Below are 18,069 nucleotides of genomic sequence, written 5' to 3' on the forward strand. Positions count from 1 at the left end.
TTGTTTATAATTTTTCTATAAATTTTTACATCTACTACAATTTTTCACTTGTCAATTAATTAGAACATAAATTTGCATTTTCTCCTATCGTATTTGTGTACATAGAATGTGTCCGAACTAATTATATCCAATTTAATTTATATTTAACGAATTGTATTAATTTGATTGAATAATGGTTATATGATTTTTGTTTCGATTATTTGAATTGATTGTTTGTATTAACTACACTATAAATTTTTAAACAAATATGGATTTTTTTGTGACAAGCAAAATATTAATAAAATGTCTGTTCGAAATCAAATTGATGAAAATGATGAGCAAAATATTAATAAATAAATATTATTTAAATGTCAATCTGCATTTTTTCTAGGATAAAATATAAATCATTCAAAAATAAAAAATAAAGTATTCGATTTGTACAGAGTTTGATTGTGCCCCTAACTAAAAATTTCTCCGCCTACTACTACTTCAACCGGCACACAGCCAGACACTCAGACACTTGAATCTTATCCTATATAGATTAAAGATTATTATTAACATTTCTTCAATTCAACTAGATCATGTTTACTGTTACGTGCAAAGTCATGCGATTGTTATTTAATGTTCTATTATCGTTTTCAATGATAGAATATTATTTGGTAACTGGAATAATAAAAGTGTGGGCAGTATAGCTTGACATTGGTAAAACCCAATGAATGTCATTCCACGTGACAACATGTCTCTCAATAACGACTCTATGGTCAAAAATCATTCTCTTTGCAGTTTTGGAGACCATTTTAAGGGGACAACTTTCCATGAATTAATCACTTTTCATCCTTTCTTAATTACCTTTTCCTTTTTCAATTTCTAGTTTTTTGCAAGAAACAAAATTCTCCCCCGCCCACAACAACACTTTTGGACTGTTAAAAATTATATAGCCTTCAAATTACACTTTCTACCTAACAAAATGTCAATGAAACGTTTTATAAGTTAATAATATATTTGGTAAGGTAAATGAATCATGTGTGATAGCATTAATAAAAAGAAAAGAATGATAATTTTAGTCCTATAAGAGTTTATTTAGCATGTTTTTATTTTTGCTTCTACATCTCGTATCTAACTTTTATCTAAAAAGAAAATTATTCATACACGTGTGAAAGTGGGTTTAAATTTCTAGAAACAATTTTTGAGTATTTAAAAGGCTTGACGAACGAGCCCTTGAGAGATAAGAGTTAAATATAAGAAATAAGTAACATATTTATATATAATTGGGTATTATAGCCAATAATCATTTGCCACGCACCTTCTCATCGAGAAGCACAAATTTGTAGATTATGAGGATCTACTTATTGCTTGAGATCTCCATAATTTGTAGATTATGAGGATCTACTTAATCAACCGACTCCATGCTATCTTTAATATATATGATTCAATGGACTAATGTGATTTTCATTATAGCATTCCGATTCTAGCAGTAGTTACAGTTAAAAAGATGTTAGAATCAATTTGGAGATTCGCCAATTTCTCCTTTAAAGAAGGTTTGTGAAATAAAAATCGTTTAAAAATACCTTTAAAAAATCATATGTTAAATAACCATTGTAATACAATTGAAAGCATAATTAATATGTTCAATCATGTCGAATTAGGTTGAATCACTAAGCTCAAGACGGTTCAACATTGAACTTACTTTACTTTGAATGTGAGCCATGTTAAGTCCGAGTGTCCAAATCTAGTTTGATCAACGGTCCTGTATCCAATACAATTAATAAAATAACTACTTCAATAGCTGGGCATCAAGCTAAGATCGTATCGTGTGATAGGTTGATATGATCTTACTCGACAAAAAAAAGAAAAAAAAGGCCTATGTTGAGACTAGTCTCTATCAACCACCCATTTTGCATCTCCTAACCTCCAAATAGGATGAAGCCTGTTTGAGTAGCAAAATTCAAGTACGATTGTGGACATACTCTTTAGTCTTTCCCATATAAATTACTACTTTCTCGTTTTGGGGGTATTCTTGATGCTTTTTATGGCAGTATCGTTACTCTCATCTTCCTCTGTCCTAATTGGGCTCAATAAATACTCCAATTCCCCTTTCAATATCTTGTCATCACTAACTTAACATGACCGACCCACCTGAAATTTGAGATTCAGACAAAGCAAAAGCAAAGCTGTGTTGACAGTAGACACATGCAAATTGCAGTCTAATCTTTCTAAATCCAATGAAAGCTCTACAACAGGTTTCGGGAGCCTCAAGTAAGCCAAAAACCCACCCTTGAACCCACCTTTATATACCAGTACCTGTTCTTGTACATACATTAATTGCATCGAACATTTTTTGTTTCGGTCATCTGTAAATTTACACCACTCGGTCTAATGATAAGTACGTAATTCCATGTCGACTACTCTTAGTTCACTGGAGTTGATGCTGGTGCAAATCCAGCAGATAGAGGATCAGCCCAAGGATGCACCGCCGGCATTACCGGTTCGTCCGGTTTCTAGGGCCCGGCTACCTCGGGCAAGAAAGAACTTGCCATTTAATTTCTATAAGAGTGGTTGTGAAGAGAATTGTGGGTATAAGATTGAAAGTTTCAAATTTCTTGAGTCAATTCATGAACCAGATTTAGCAGACAGCGATGGTATTCGGGTAAGGTGAAACAATTTCTAGCTAAATTCTAACTATTTTCTTGATTTTCCGTTTTACGATTCTTGAATCAACTGTTAAATTAGAAAGTTTTAGTCTCCCTGGTTTCATGTTGAATTGAAATATATCGGTAAGACATAATTTAAATAAGTTTTCCCACACAATAAAGTTCTTGATTTCAAGTCTGACGGCACCATGGATGAAAATTGGGAGAGGAGCAGTTCGACTATTTGTCAAGTTGATCTTTTTTTTTCCCTTATTGTTGTTGATATTATTATTATTATTTTGGGGGCGAATTCAATGTTCTTCTGATGCTAAAAATTGGAGATTACAGATTGGGGTACTGGAGAATTCAAAGGAAACAGCAGAAAAAGGGATATTGAAAATTCAGAAATGCTATAGAGGCCATCAAATAAGATGCTACTACAGCAAGCTTAGAAGAGGAGTAATTGCACTGCAATCATGTAATCCCATGTTATCTCTAATATGCTAATGATTATGTGAGGACCCCACCCTCTTCTTTATGAGCAAGACTAAATGATTTTATGAAGAAAGATATAAAAATAAGAAAATTGTGTACGAAGTTGTGATTGTATTAGTTTTTGGTCAGAAATGCTTCAATATATAATCCAGAGCGGACTTACCTGTCAGAAATTTATTGACGGCTAGTCAACCTAATATTCCACCTGCAATAGAGAATCTTATTCGGAGGCTTTTTCAGTCATTAACGTGAAAACGCATAGTGGCAGATGAGGCTGAATCGTTATAAATCCGTGTGTTTTCTTTTTTTATTCTGATTTTCCTCGTGTTTATTATTGCTCTCGTAAGAATGGATTAGAGTACAATCCCTAACAATGTAGGACCATGTAGTGATACTTATTTGTGGTAACTCCATCTTAGCTTTACGCTTTTAGCAGTTGTCCGCGGTGAAAATTCAAGAAGGGAACACTGGTACCGGATTACGAGGCTGACGGCAATTGTCGTAATACAGAAACACATTAGAGAGTGGTATGCGTATAGAGAACTAAAAGAGAGACTTGCAGCAGTTGTATGCTTGCAATCTGGTAAATTAGAATGTTGAATGCAAAAATATTTTCCACATCTTTGTTACGCATATCAACGTATGTCCTGTATTTTGCAGGAATTCGAGGTTTGTTGTCCCGAAATCATTTCAACCACATAGAACACGAGCAAAAACTAAAAATTGAGAACGAGAAAGATGTCAGAAACCTGCCTAAAGACATAGACGAGAAGGTATATATGATAAAATTTCTAGCATATTTGACTATGCCTCATTAGTGTTGGAAATAGGTGTTGTAGACTTCAAATACATAATTGATGAAGAAAAAAGCTACTTTTCCCCCTTTTTAGTGTTTAAACAAAGGCGCAATGAATTTTGTTGATAGGATCTCGTCCTGGTTCAGCATTTTGTTCTTGTTGATCTTCAAAAGCAAGCTTTGAGGATGGAGGCAAAAGTGCGGAAAAAGAACAATGAAAATTCTTCTTTGAAGATGCGACTTCAGAAAATGGAGGGAAAATGGCAAGAATATGAGGAGAGAATGAAATCTTTGGAGAAAACCTGGCAAGACCAATTGACTTATATACAAGTGAGTTCTAGAGCTGCATCTCCATCTTTAGCTTGCCTTGACTCCCCTACGCAAGATATTATGACATTTCTGATAGACTGGCCTCGACTTGGCAGGACGGATTGTAGGGAGAAAAGATGTTAAAATCTTGTTCATTGTTCTCTCGAGGACTTGGTGCCAAACATATTTACGTAGTTAAAAAAATGATTTTAGGTGGTTTCAATATTTTATTTCCAGTAACTTGGTTGATTTTATGCAGACATGTTTAGCTGCAGCAAAGAAAAATCCCACAGATGAAATCATTATCGGGAAATTCGGACAGTGTGATACTACCTCAAGACATCAAAATCAGAATGCTGATGGCACAACCACAAGAACTGGAGTTTACCATGGAAAGAGTATGGTGAACTCATTGGATTTGCCAAGTAACGATGAATCAGGGCCACATATCATAAATAATTCAACCAATCATGTAATTGAACAATTTGAAGGCGCGTATGATGATGATGGTGATCGGGCTAGAGTTGCGACAGATCAGGTCAAGTTGCATCCTGGTGTAGAGCTTCGGAAACTTAAGCTTAGGTTCACAGCATGGAAAAAAGACTTCAAAATTCGGTTATGGGAGGCAGAAACGACGTTCAAGAAGCTTGGCCATCTCGAAACTGAAAAGGGCCAAAAGAGATGGTGGGAAAGACAAATGAAAAAGGGGATTGGAAACTGAGACCTTGATTTTGAGGGATTTAATCGATTGCGACGCCAATTTATTCGGATGTGTAGTTTGCATGCAATAATGGTCTGTTGAGTAAGTTGAATTGTACAATGTTCTAAAGTTAACATTATGAAAAAGAAATTAAAATATTGTTTTATCAATCACAATGTACTGTTCCACGAAAATTTTGTCATTTGAGCTTCTTGCAGTTTTTAGTAGTGTTTCATTATGAATAATGCTATTTGAAACAGTTGCATTACGTGGCATATATATTGCAATTAGTGACTTGATACATAATGCAGTTCTATTTTAGTAAAAGGATCATACGACAACTAATATTCGTGTGATTATCTTAATTATTATTTTTTGTCTCCCCATATTCATCTTTACAAATTCTTGTACTTTAATCATGTTTGAGAAGTGTATAAACTTTTAAATTATGAATTCATAAAAATGAATGATGAGCAGATCCCCGTTTGATTTAACTAAAAGATTTGATAAAAATTTAATCACATGTTTCATTAGAGTTAAAATTTTTCAACCACATATTCCATCAACTTTTATTAAAATTTATAAAAAAATCTAATTTTTATCTAAATCAAATAATGACTAAATGAATAATACTTATAAATTATTCAAAATGTACATATAAAAAATTACTTTCAAACAATTTATAAAAAGTAGCTAACCATATGCTAACATTCGTGCAATTGAGATTCTCTAGTCTCAAGGAAGAAGTTGTTTGTACAGGGAAATAGTACATATGTTTCCCATTTATGTAAAAATGAGAATAAAAAATATAGTCGTTACAGACATCACACAAGAGATAGAAATTCAAATATGATAGCTTGATATAATGGATAACGATCATATTTTTCATTTTAATGGAAAAAAATGGAAAACAAGTAGGGGTATAATATGATTGCTCTTTTTATTTTTTGGTTCAATGCCCAAAAAGAAATTATCATGTGGATTCATGTAATATAACTCTTTTGAAATTCATTTTTTCTATAAACACATTTACACAATAAAATACTTTACACATAAATTTAAAATTTTTTCTTTACTTTTTAACCATATATTATCCTAAAATACTATTCAAAACTTCTTCTTCTTAAATAGCTCCTATTTGAGCCCCATTTTTTTTTTTTTTACGGTACTCATTTTTAATCACATATTTTTCATAAAAATAATATTACATATAAATTAAAAATTTTTTTTAACCATATATTTCCCATTAATTTACTATTATACGATACATTACAAGAAGTTAATGGAGCTTTAGGAATTTTGAGAATTGATTTTTTGATCGTTAGGAGAAGAGTGGGGGCTATCTGTGAGAAGAGAAGTCAAAAATTACGATTAAAATAGTGAAATAACGATCAAAAAATTAAATTTTTGGAGGTGAAAAATCATTCTCAAACGAGACCATAATGTTAACCAAACAGTGGCATAATTTGTATACACAACACTTCTCTCGTCTCAAATCTCGATAGGTCTTATCTGTACAGCACTGCCAGTGATCAAATTTCCCGGGTTTTCATCTATATACAGTAGATCAACTATGGCGGGATATTTCAAACATTCTTCAAAATTTCAGTTTACCACTCATACCTCAGCAGGCAGGAATAAAGAGAAGAGAATACCTAGAATAATTTACCCTTCACCAACGTTTCAAATATCTTCGAGAGACCACTAAGCGGTGGTTATTTTCACTAGGTGGAGATATACATATAAGAGTTATTCTCTTCTGTCGCCCCCCGATATCAACTCTTTGTTACTCCTGGAAGAAGATGGTGGAGAAAAGAGTTAACGGTGAAGGTGAAGGACAAGAAGTTAAAATCAAGGAGGTTCAAGAAAAGCTAATGGATACTGAAAATCAAGTAGAAATCCAAGAAATTATCTATAGTACTACAAGATTGGAAGTTTTGAAGAGGGGTCAAGGAAAGAGAAGCAATAATGACGAGAGTGAAGCTGGTATGGTTAAAGATACGGAAGAGGAAGGTAAAGGAATTGGTTTCCTGGCGGCGGAAAATGGAAGCGCAGAGGAAAAGAAGCCCAAGACAAGGGGAATGAAAGAAAATGGGGTTTTAGTTCCCGATGAAAATAATCCTGAAGGGGAAAATGAAGAAGAAAAAATATTATATTTGCATGAGGAAGAAACCAATGGAGATAATGATAAAGAAAATGTCGATTCTGGTGAAGGAGATTTGAAGGTCTGGAGATCATGTCAAAAGGCAAAGGAGAAGATCGGGGAACTCTGGGAAGAAATCAATAATCCAGTAGCAGTCGGCGAGGATGAGGTTCCCAGGGAAAGAAAGAGAAGAAAAGGTTCTAAGAAGAACAACAAAGCTAAAACTGACGAGGATGGTGGAACTGGGGGAGATCAATTTCAGGTTGAAGAGAAAAATGGAAACGAAGAAAAGAAGAGAAGGAAAAAGAGGTCCAAAGACGAAGATGGAGAGAAAGCAGAGGAGTCAAAGATGTGCAAAGAAACACAATACTCACTTATATCCAAGAAGGTTAAAGAAGAGAAATTACCCATGGTGAAAGAAGGAAAAGTACCAAAGCGGAAATGTCCACAAAGGAAAGATGCGAACGTAATGAAATTTGGGAATTTAGAACTTCCACTTACTGTATTCATATCAGCTAATTTAATTTTTATCTGCAGGTCATGTAATCTGAATCGTTAATTGACTGTATTTGTGTTTAAATTTTGTTGCTTTATTCACAGGGTAATGTGATTGTGTCAAATATGTGTCACCAGTGTCAGAGGAACGATAAAGGAAGGGTTGTTCGGTGCACAAAATGTGAAACCAAGCGATATTGTGTTCCCTGTATGGTTAGATGGTACGAAATTCTTGCCTACTCCAAAAATTTGCCCAGTATTTTATATATATGTCCTCATTCTTCTACAAGTACAAGCATTAGGAAGTAACATAGTATGAGTGCATTCCTAAATCTTACTCATTACGATTTGCTGATGATATGCAGTCCTTGGTAATGTGGACACTTGTTACCGCTTTTCTTATATTCCAGAATTCATAATTAATGATTTCATTGTTTTCAATTACAGATATCATCGAATATAAAAAAGGGGATTTGTCAAATATTTTCTGACTGAAAAGTTGTTTATGTTGTAGACATTGCCCTGTTTCTTGATATGCATGTCGATCATGTAAAGCCTCTAATAGCGACACTATTTGAATAGAGTTCAAGTCATCTGGTTATCTTCAATAACTTTACCAAATCCAATATATTTGTGTGTTGTTGCTGATTGCTGGAATTCCTTTTTGTTCTGATATTTAGGTACCCGAAGATGTCAGAAGAAACATTTGCTAAAGAATGTCCAGTTTGTCTTAAGAATTGCAACTGCAAATCATGCTTACGAATGGATGAACCAATTAATGTTGATTTCTTTTACTTCTCTACCTTTTCTTGCGTTGGCATTATATAGATGCTTATTCTGGTGCAATGGATATAATGTGCACTATAATCTTTGTCAGACTGTGGAGACATTAGCAGTGGAAATTACAGATGATCAGAAGGTTCAATACTCTACTTATGTTGCGAAAGTGCTACTACCCTTTCTGAAACAATTTAATGCAGAACAAATGATGGAGATGGAGATGGAGGCTAAGCATCAAGGTATGTCGTCTATTTGCATTTTTGAGGTGCTTGAGAACTTATTAGAAATGAGACCGTCCATTTTCCTAGCATTTTAGAATCCCTTTGGTCTGGGAACTTCGGAAACATATCATATGTATTTTCTCTTTTTCTTGATAAAATTTGTCGAATGAGCAGTCAAACTGCCTCATCCTGTTACAATTGACTTATGATTAAGTAAAAAGGTTCATTTTAAGTACTAGGATATCAGAATCTGAAATTTAATGTTTTGCCACATGAAAATTGAAGCTACATTTGACTACACTTGTTGAGTTTGTTATTCATTTTCTGTTTACTTGGTTAGGGTTGTCAGTTTCAGATGTAAGGCTTGAAAGAGCAAAATGCAAGCAGAATGAACGAATTTATTGGTAGGTTCTCAAGTCTATCTCTTCTCTTCTTTCCTGTGATTTGCACAGAAATTGATTTTACTTTTTCTTATTTTTGGCAGCGACAATTGCAGAACTTCTATTTTTGATTATCATCGAAACTGTCTGCTGTGCTCCTATGACCTCTGCCTTAGGTGTTGCAGAGAACTTAGGGACGGCCACCTGCAGGGAGGTGATGAAGAAGTGATTCTGCAATTTGTTGACTATGGATATGATTACTTGCATGGTGGCAAGAAGAAGACACACCGGATACCAAAGAGAGGCTGCTCAGCAAAAAAGGTCGATTCATCGACCAAAAATAGAACTTCCAATTTCCATCCTGAACTTAAATGTCCATCTGAATGGAATTCCAAGGAAAATGGTGTCATTCCTTGTCCACCAGAAGACAAGGGTGGTTGTGGTCAAGGAGTTTTAGGATTGAAACGTTTATTACCGCCGAATTGGATAGCAGAGTTGGTTGTAAAAGCAGAAGAGATAATTAACAAATATCGGGTTGGGGATGTGCCTGAAGATTCAGGGCAGTGGCATTCTTATTCTAGATTTACGTGGAAAAACAATGTAGGCAGTAGAAATCTGCGTAAAGCAGCTTCTCGAGAAAATTCTAATGACAATTATTTGTATTGTCCAACTGCTGTTGGCCTTCAGCATGGGCATCTGAGGCATTTCCAAAGGCATTGGTTTAGAGGAGAGCCTGTAATAGTTAGCAATGTGCTTGACGATACACTTGGTATCAGTTGGGAACCAATGGTTATGTGGCGTGCTTTCCGCCAGATAAAAAATGGTGGGCATAGTCAACTTCTTGATGTGACTGCTATAAATTGCTTGGATTGGTGTCAGGTTAGTTTAGTTCTCTGTTTTTAACTTTTTGTTCTGTGTATTGAGGTTTAGCATGCTGCAACATCTCTCAAAAATCTTGTTGCTGCGTTCTGAGCTCAAATGGATTATTATATTCAAAATTCGTGAATCAATTTCATATGGTAGCTGTTATGCAAGTTCCTTTGGATGTCCTCCTTCCCTGTTGTCTTGGTCATTACTCAATTTTCTTTCTAGTTTTTCTCTATTGATTGTGATTCAAGTTTCAACTAGTTCAAAGTTCAGATGCTACCGCTTGCTTGATGAGAATTACTGTGTCTCAATTATATATTTAAACACTTTAATATAAGGAGTTTCAACTGCCCTTCCTACCTTACAGCCATCAAACCATTAAGTAATTTATAATTTAGCGTGAGCCGATAATTTTATTTATCTCATAGAGATCTACTCTGAAAAATAGTGGAACAATTGTAAAAAATTTATTCTGAAGCTCGCTGAAGGTGTTTTTCCCATTATTTCTGCATATACCTTATATATGGGCATTCTAGTGGCCCTTTCAGTTTGATTAGATAAATTGATTTCCCGGTAGTTTGAAGTATGTTTTGCATCTTAGCTGTTGTGGTTTATCAGTGAATTATGAAGCTTTTATGCCAACCATGTAATGTATGTTTAAACAGTTCTGTTCTCAAGTAATCTCCATTTTGTTTTTTGGCCATGAATGTAATGATGTACGGTTTTTCTCACTTGATGTCTCTAATTGTAATGCTGAATGAATATAATTTTGGGCGACTTGCAGACAGATGTCAATGTTCATCAGTTTTTTAAAGGGTATTCAGAGGGTCAATTTGACAAGTCTGGGTGGCCTCAGATTTTGAAGTTGAAAGACTGGCCTCCATCCACTTTCTTTGAGAAGCAGTTGCCGCGTCATGGTGCTGAGTTCATTAATTGCTTGCCTTTCAAGGAGTATACACATCCTCGCAGTGGATACTTAAATCTTGCTGTAAAATTACCCAAAAAGTCTCTGAAGCCAGATATGGGGCCAAAGACTTACATAGCTTATGGATTTTGTGAGGAGCTAGGACGTGGAGACTCAGTAACAAAGCTTCATTGTGATATGTCTGATGCAGTATGCCTTTGTCCTATGATAACGTTTTTATTCATCTATAAAGATGAAGTACAGTAGCACACTGCATGGTTGCTTGATATCCTCTTTGTTCTGGGATTTAGACTTCTTATAGTTGTTAGTGTAGAAAAATTAAGAAAGAAGCCACAAATGGTTTTTTGTTGATATTTAAATAGTATTGAAATGATATCTCTTCCATACGATGTGTAGGTTAATTGATTTGACAAAGAAAAGATTGGGAGGATGTCACATAGTTCGTGTTGGAGATTACAATCTTTACTAGAAGCAGACACACCTAATTTTTTATGACCTTAAGCAAAATAATATTAATAGCTATTGAAAGGCAGTCACTGAAGTGGGTTGCAAAGGATCTTGATGTTCTGAAACTCCTGATTTGATGTTGCGTGTTATTGTCACTTCCTAATTTTGGGAGCTCATATTCTGATTTCATGTCTGTTTTAGGTGAATGTGTTAACACACACTGAAACAGTGCCCATACCATCTTCTCAACTTTCAACCATAATTAAGTTGAAACAGGATCATGCTGCCCAGGATCAGCGGGAGTTTTCCAGAAATTGTCAGAAAGTAAGTCAAATCGCTCAAGTTGAAATGGGACTATCCAAGATTGATGCACAAGGTTCACTGCAGATGTTGGAAACAGGTGGTACTGGCTTGGAAAAAGAAACCAAAGATTTAAAGGTATCTGATCTAGTGAATGGGAACATGTTTAACTCAGAGGCTGAGTTAGAGGGAGGCTTGCATATTGTAAACAATTGTGTGGAAGAGCAAGTACCTGGTAGAGAGGGAAAAATTAAAGAACATGATTCGGCTATGCCATCAGAAGTCAAAGTTGCTGAAAATGACACTGAAGTCAATGGAAATAAAAAGAAGCGCCCTGGAAGGAATAAGAGTAAGAAATCGCCCAGTGTTTTAGGAATGACAAATGAAACAGGAGATAGAAAAGTTAGCGGTTGTGAGAGAGTAAGCAGTTTTACCGCCGAAGAAGGTAATAAGACTTCGTTTGAAGGGATTGAAGATGATGACTGTGGTGCTCTTTGGGATATCTTTAGAAGGCAAGATACCCCTAAACTAGAGGAATATATCAAGAAGCACGTGAAGGAATTCAGGCATATCTATTGTAACCAGCTGCAGAAGGTCATATAACCTCCCCAATTTGATCTTCCTGAAATTTAATGAAATATTTCATCTCTCTTGCAGTATATAGTATCTGTGATAGATGCATGCCTCTAGGTTTATCATAATGTTTTTAGAATGCAAAAGCATTTTTAACTCTGGTAATTATTTATTTATTTATTTTTGAAATTCAAAGAATGTAGAAATCAAATTGTTACAATAAACAATTTGAGTAATGAATAATGTAATGGCATGGAAAACTAAATAGGCGGAAATTGTGATCATTCTTAAATTTTGAGTCTAATTTTAGATCTACGTAAATTTTTTTGATTTCTTCGATATTCTTTGTTAACAAGAGTTATTCTCGTCCCGTCTACCAGCTTTAGCTTTTAAAAGGGATTCAACCTATAAATCTCACCTTCTGCTGTATTCCTATCACAAGAGAAAGTCCCACGTCCACGAGTCCATTTCATGTTTTTATAATTTTACTCACCTGCTTTTGCACATCTTTGTCTATAACAGGTTTTCCACCCAATCCATGATCAAACAGTTTACTTGACTATGGAGCATAAAAGGAGGCTTAAGGAGGAATATGGTTGATTTTCTTCCTACTTTATTAATATGTAACTATATTATACGGTTAATTTTCTTCTGATTATGTTCGACGGATTTGCTTCTACAGGAATTGAACCGTGGACTTTTGTTCAGAAATTAGGGGATGCAGTTTTTATACCCGCTGGCTGCCCTCATCAAGTTAGAAATTTGAAGGTAGTGTTGTTTTGTAACTGTCTACTTATTTTTGTGGCGGTTTATTGATGTTCAACTGTAAGGTATCACGAATAAGTCTGTAGCAGTGTTTTGGGCGTGAAGAATAACAACATTATATTTATCCAATTGACCTGATCAGATCGAACAAGGCCAGCTCCTAATGAAGTTGTGACATTTATAGGCAACGATGAAAATCTTGGCCCAGCTTGCTCTGATTTCACTAAATGGTCTTATAAGAACTTGTACAACGTAATCTTAAGACTATTTTCTGTACTAACTTCTTTTTATGGTGGTTTCTCCTAATTTCTTAATCTTTTTGTCCTACTTTTCATCCCTTGAGCTTGAAGAAAATCTTGAGGTTTATGCGCTGGCAAATTCCTGTTCTCTTTCTATTATTCTAAAGTATCAAGTGTGAAATAGAAATACATAAAAATTATGTCTTTGGTTTCAATCTGATTAGTTCTTTAGATTGGTAGTTAAGTCTGCACTCTGCTCTAAATAGATGCTTCTGTTTTAACAGAAAAGTTTTTTGCACGAATTCTCCAGTTTCTGATGCACAAACTGAATTATACAACTTATTTTGTTTGTTTGGCTACAAACCATATTCTCACATCTTTCTGTGTAAAGTCATGCATAAAGGTGGCAATGGACTTTGTATCCCCTGAAAATGTTCACGAGTGCGTCCGTTTGACTGAAGAATTTCGCAAGCTTCCTAAAAATCATATGGCTAAGGAAGATAAGCTCGAGGTTTGATTTTCCTAAATTGCATCATATTTTGTGCGTTTCGCTTGCTTGTATTTCTGTTTAATCTGACGTAATAAATATCCATGACACTGCTTTGAATTAGTTACCTCTTTAGTCTTCATGACTGTTTTTGCTTATAAAGTCATAAATTTTTATAGGAAGATGAATGAAACTTTTATCTTGACCAGGTGAAGAAAATGATTGTCCATGCATTGAACCAAGCTGTGAAGGATGTGGAGAAATTTTCTAAAGATCCGCGACTTAGAGGTAACTTTGTTCCTTTATAAGTTATAGATTGCTCTGATAACTTATTCTGAGTTTTTGGAGTGTTTTAGGGGTTTGATGTCACTCTCGTTCGTGTGTACCGGCATCTCAGCAATACTTTTTGTGGAAAAATGGCATTTCAATTCTAATATGCAAGTATGCATCTGTCGTGTCTTTTGCGTAATTATCTGGAAACATTAGAAGTGAATTGTGCTTGCTGATCACATTTTGTTTTTTGTAGTATGGTCAGCTAAGCTGATATATTTTGCTGATTGTACTTGATATAACTTGGTTAAATTATATGGGGAAAATTTTGCATTTACATAATTTTTGTTCACAGAATTTGGCCAGAACCCTCACCGTGTGCAAGTGTATGATATAAAATGCCAAAAAATCAACTACCCACTCCACCAATGTGTTTTTTCTGTAAAATATCTGTGAGCAAAGTGTAGTACAACTCATTTTATGGTGATGTGATTTTTAATTTTTTTTCTTTTATTTGTACAAGATTTTCTTTGACAATGGTGCTTCTGCGTAACTCAATTTCTTGGAATTACGTTCTCTTTGATTTTTATATTCTAAGGATAAGCATGGTTCGAATTGATTCGAATTTGAAAAGAATTGAGAATCAATGATATTTTTTCTTATCTTTGGTTAATATCGAAACTGTTGGTTGTATTGATAATTATGGAATGGAATTGAATCCAATGGTTTCAATTTGATTTGGTTCCTTTCCATAATCAAAGTTTGTAAATTATTAATGCAAATTAAATTACAAAGTTTTATTACAAAAAATTAAGACTCGTGTCCAGATAAAAATAATAAGCTTCATTCGATGCAAACGAAAAATTTCAAGTGTTATCTACTAAAAAATATTCACCAAATTTATAAATAAACGAAATAAATTCTTAAAAATGGTTAGCTCAGAATCATTTCTTGGTTCTATGAACCGTGATTATTTAAAATTAGGGTTCCTTTGGCATAATGTTTGAGAAGTTCCTGTCTAATTTAATCATAAAAATGTTTATTTTAGTTAGAAGAACTTTTAAAGAAAGTTGATCCAATGTGACTTTTTCAAAAGCTCTTACGAAAGATGAAGTTCATCTAGAAATTGCTTTATTTTGAGAAGTAAATTTATTTGGATAATATAAATTCTTTATAACTTATTCTGAGTATTTGGTTGGTTTACTTTTCCAATGAAGAATGGCCATCTCAATTTTCAACTATGGATGATACATTTTCCCGAGCTTTTGCTAATACTAGTGTGCTCCGTATCGATTCATATTTTTGTCTGACTTTGGGAATGATTGTATGTCGATGACCATAGCTAATTCGATCATATTTCCATGTTAAGCATTGGTGATTTGTCGCATTAATTTATTGGTGGATAAGTTTATAGTGAGTTTAACATTTAAATTAAATTTGTTATCTACTAGTAGATTGATAAATTATGTCAATGGTGTAAAACATGAGTTAAGCACTGGTCTTTTGTAAATCATTTCTTTTCCAGTAAAATCTATATGCTTCAATATTTGGAAACTTTATACATTCATTGTTATACTTGATTTTCAAATTTCTCTATGAAAAAATATTTAAACAAACAATTTAAAGTAAATATTTGTTGTACAACATCTTAGGGCTAATTTGGCAATAGTTTTGAAATGTCAAAATTATTTTTGAAATTAAGAAATTATTTTTGTCTTTTTGAATAGTTTTATGAAAGTATTTTGTTTGATTAGAAGAGTTCTTAAAAAAAAATTGATATAAATAAGGTAATTATTTCATGATTTTCTTTTTTTTTTTTTTAGCAGAAAATGTAAATTCAAAAGTTTTGTGAAATGGGCCTTGTCGGCAATGACGGTACACGGAAGGCTGTCTTATTCAAGGTCTATATTCAATTTGTTTCCCGCCAAAATACGAGGACCCATTAAAAAGAGTGTTAAAAAATCTTGAACTCCTTTAAATGAAATTGCTTTCTTTTTCATTTTTTTTTTTTTTTCATTTGGGGAAGATTTTATTATTTTATCACACGCCTAGTTTTTTTAGTTGGATCAAATTTCAACGTCTCCCCCCTCCTCCCAGAAAATAAAAATAAAAATTTATTTAGTTTTATGTCTTCGTCTACGTAATTATCACGTCTTCAAAGTAATACTCGTTCACACTTAGCAATGGCCATTTCTATTCATAGGTTATAAATTGTTTGATCCATGTTTAGCATTAGCAAAGATTACAATTCAATTTATTAAACCATTATTTGATTTCCATTCTTTTAAAAATTCATTTTCAAACATACATTCTTCAATAAAATAATATTACAGGAAAGTTCAAAATTTTTCTTTAATTTTTAACAACATATTCTTTACCAATTTATTATTTATAATGCATTATTTTCTTCAAAATGGGGATCAAACAAGGGCTAAATTTTAAAAAAATAGAAATATTATAGAAAATCTAAATTTCACCACTAGGCCATAACATGGTGGGTTCGCGCCAGCCACTGAATTAGAATCCTAAGCTCTCCCCGTATCACCACACCAAATCTCAACTGTCAAATCTTCCACGTGTCGTCATGTAATTAAATTGTCATTTTTAAAGCTACACCTCAATTCTAAATAGCAAAGGACCAGAGACGTGGTAGATAAAGATAGCCGACTTAGACCGACCACTATCTGCCACATCATCGGAACTATCCAACTTGCTTCCTCTAACCTCCATCCTCCCGCCACGTGTCCTTATGCAACGGCTAGTAGGCAATTCTAAGGTTTTTAAATTGGAAACTTCGAGTCTTTTCTGGCGAATCTCAAATACTTTTCGAAGCAGATTTTTTTGCCTTTGATACTTGTTTGCTGAAAAAAACCCACAAAGGAAAAATATGTTTAAAAAATGCCATTTTTATAAAACTTGACTCTATATATAGGAGAGTGATATATTAATATAGCAGATAGTTGAAAGTCGGTTCTTCGTTTCCTTTTACATTACAATAAAATTATACATCTGCCAGGGGGATTTATAGGAAGTGACAGATTTTTTTTTTTTTTTCTGTTTTTGGTTTGTGGGCATCTATTATTTTAAGATTTTATTTGGATTCTGGCTTATTATTGGGATAATTCTGATCTTTTTGTTGAAGTTTGCAAATAGAAAAAATGGCGATGGGGAAGAAATTTGAGTCAATTGTGAACAGAGCAAATGAAGGGTATGGAATGGGACTGGTGAGGAGTACATCATTTGGAAGGAAAAGGGTTGCTTTGTCGCATTTTAATTTGGAGTTTGATGGTCATGATGATTGTATTCTCACCACACCTGCAAAGAGACAGTGTTATGAAGATTCATTTTTCTGTTCAGACAAGTCTATTCTTGAAGCCCTGCCACAGGATGTTCTGGTTAGTATACTTCTGCTTAATTAATTCTTTCACTATTGTGAAACACTATGATTAATTTGGGTAATTTCATGTATATGACTGATAATGAATGATTGTATTCATTGATTATCAGCAGTATTCGTTAAAGTTTTATGTTTACAGAATAAGAATGTCTTGTTTGTGCCTGTCGTACTAAACTATGTTCTAAAATGATAAAGATCTTTTTGTGATGCAGATTAGGATATTGTGTGGTGTGGAGCATGATGATTTGAAGAGACTTGTTTTTGTATCAAAAACACTAAGAGATGCGGTAAGATTTTGTAGTCCTCAGAATGATTTTGATATTTTGACTATTATGAATCTTGATTTGTGGTTTTTACTCGAATAAAACAGACTTTGATTGCAAAGCAGTGGCATTTTGCATATAGTACTCCAAGAAAGACTATCGGGTTCCAAAATGTGGGCAATTTGTGCGAGTTCAATGAAGTTGAAGCTCCCAATGCTCCAAAGCAGTTGAGGGTTCCAAGGTCTCGATTGAGTGCAAAGAAGCTAGCCGACATCTCAGTGACCTTGTTCTCATCTGGTAGCGAAGATAATTGGGCACGGAAAGATTTATTAATGGCAATGGAAACAGAGATATGAAATTGAGGTTTTGTATAGTTTTGGAATTGTTTGTACATGTAGAAACAAATAGCTTTCAGGCCTGTTTTCTTCAACTATTCTATTGAAGATGGTTTGGCTTGTCTTAAATTGTTTGTGAACATGTATGTAGATGGAAGTCTTGAAGCACCGTGCTGGTGCTTCTGTTTTGATGAAGATCTTTGGGTGTTGTATATAAGACATACTCATTTTGATTTATTTGAATGAATCTAATTAAATGTATTCCCTTTTACA

General features: G+C 33.9%; 3 protein-coding genes across 4 annotated transcripts; all 3 read left to right on the forward strand.

The window, feature by feature from the left end:
• The first annotated feature begins 1,977 nt into the window (after window positions 1–1,977).
• Window positions 1,978–5,079, forward strand: LOC111407152 (myosin-2-like). The gene is made up of 6 exons (XM_023036476.1): window positions 1,978–2,626; window positions 2,958–3,087; window positions 3,541–3,687; window positions 3,765–3,877; window positions 4,030–4,230; window positions 4,469–5,079. The coding sequence occupies exons 1-6, from the start codon at window positions 2,375–2,377 to the stop codon at window positions 4,928–4,930; spliced, it is 1,305 nt and encodes a 434-aa protein (XP_022892244.1). The 5' UTR covers window positions 1,978–2,374; the 3' UTR covers window positions 4,931–5,079.
• Window positions 5,080–6,483: 1,404 nt separating this feature from the next.
• On the forward strand, window positions 6,484–14,173 carry LOC111407153 (lysine-specific demethylase JMJ25-like). Of its 2 annotated transcripts, XM_023036477.1 has the most exons (13): window positions 6,487–7,518; window positions 7,653–7,768; window positions 8,228–8,327; window positions 8,425–8,566; window positions 8,889–8,952; window positions 9,033–9,807; window positions 10,580–10,909; window positions 11,369–12,061; window positions 12,563–12,635; window positions 12,723–12,808; window positions 13,436–13,555; window positions 13,741–13,819; window positions 13,888–14,171. In XM_023036477.1, the coding sequence occupies exons 1-13, from the start codon at window positions 6,712–6,714 to the stop codon at window positions 13,893–13,895; spliced, it is 3,393 nt and encodes a 1,130-aa protein (XP_022892245.1). In that variant the 5' UTR covers window positions 6,487–6,711; the 3' UTR covers window positions 13,896–14,171. The 2 variants fall into 2 exon arrangements, with proteins under 2 accessions (XP_022892246.1, XP_022892245.1); XM_023036478.1 differs by having other exon boundaries at window positions 6,484–7,518; window positions 13,448–13,555; window positions 13,741–14,173.
• A 2,443-nt stretch (window positions 14,174–16,616) lies between these two features.
• On the forward strand, window positions 16,617–18,069 carry LOC111407155 (F-box protein At1g61340-like). The gene is made up of 3 exons (XM_023036479.1): window positions 16,617–17,196; window positions 17,411–17,485; window positions 17,569–18,069. The coding sequence occupies exons 1-3, from the start codon at window positions 16,960–16,962 to the stop codon at window positions 17,815–17,817; spliced, it is 561 nt and encodes a 186-aa protein (XP_022892247.1). The 5' UTR covers window positions 16,617–16,959; the 3' UTR covers window positions 17,818–18,069.

Source organism: Olea europaea, chromosome 13, assembly GCF_002742605.1.
Source record: "Olea europaea var. sylvestris chromosome 13, O_europaea_v1, whole genome shotgun sequence".
Classification (NCBI taxonomy): Eukaryota; Viridiplantae; Streptophyta; class Magnoliopsida; order Lamiales; family Oleaceae; genus Olea; species Olea europaea.

Excerpts from the sequence above, each read along its gene's own strand:
- LOC111407152 (XM_023036476.1), top strand. The coding sequence starts at position 2,375 with ATGTCGACTACTCTTAGTTCACTGGAGTTGATGCTGGTGCAAATCCAG. Across the intron at positions 3,088-3,540 it reads AGTAATTGCACTGCAATCAT|TTGTCCGCGGTGAAAATTCA; the intron begins GTAATCCCATGT and ends CGCTTTTAGCAG. Across the intron at positions 4,231-4,468 it reads ACCAATTGACTTATATACAA|ACATGTTTAGCTGCAGCAAA; the intron begins GTGAGTTCTAGA and ends GATTTTATGCAG.
- LOC111407155 (XM_023036479.1), top strand. The coding sequence starts at position 16,960 with ATGGCGATGGGGAAGAAATTTGAGTCAATTGTGAACAGAGCAAATGAA. Across the intron at positions 17,197-17,410 it reads CCCTGCCACAGGATGTTCTG|ATTAGGATATTGTGTGGTGT; the intron begins GTTAGTATACTT and ends TTTGTGATGCAG. Across the intron at positions 17,486-17,568 it reads CAAAAACACTAAGAGATGCG|ACTTTGATTGCAAAGCAGTG; the intron begins GTAAGATTTTGT and ends CGAATAAAACAG.
- LOC111407153 (XM_023036478.1), top strand. The coding sequence starts at position 6,712 with ATGGTGGAGAAAAGAGTTAACGGTGAAGGTGAAGGACAAGAAGTTAAA. Across the intron at positions 7,769-8,227 it reads GTTCCCTGTATGGTTAGATG|GTACCCGAAGATGTCAGAAG; the intron begins GTACGAAATTCT and ends TCTGATATTTAG. Across the intron at positions 8,328-8,424 it reads GAATGGATGAACCAATTAAT|ACTGTGGAGACATTAGCAGT; the intron begins GTTGATTTCTTT and ends AATCTTTGTCAG.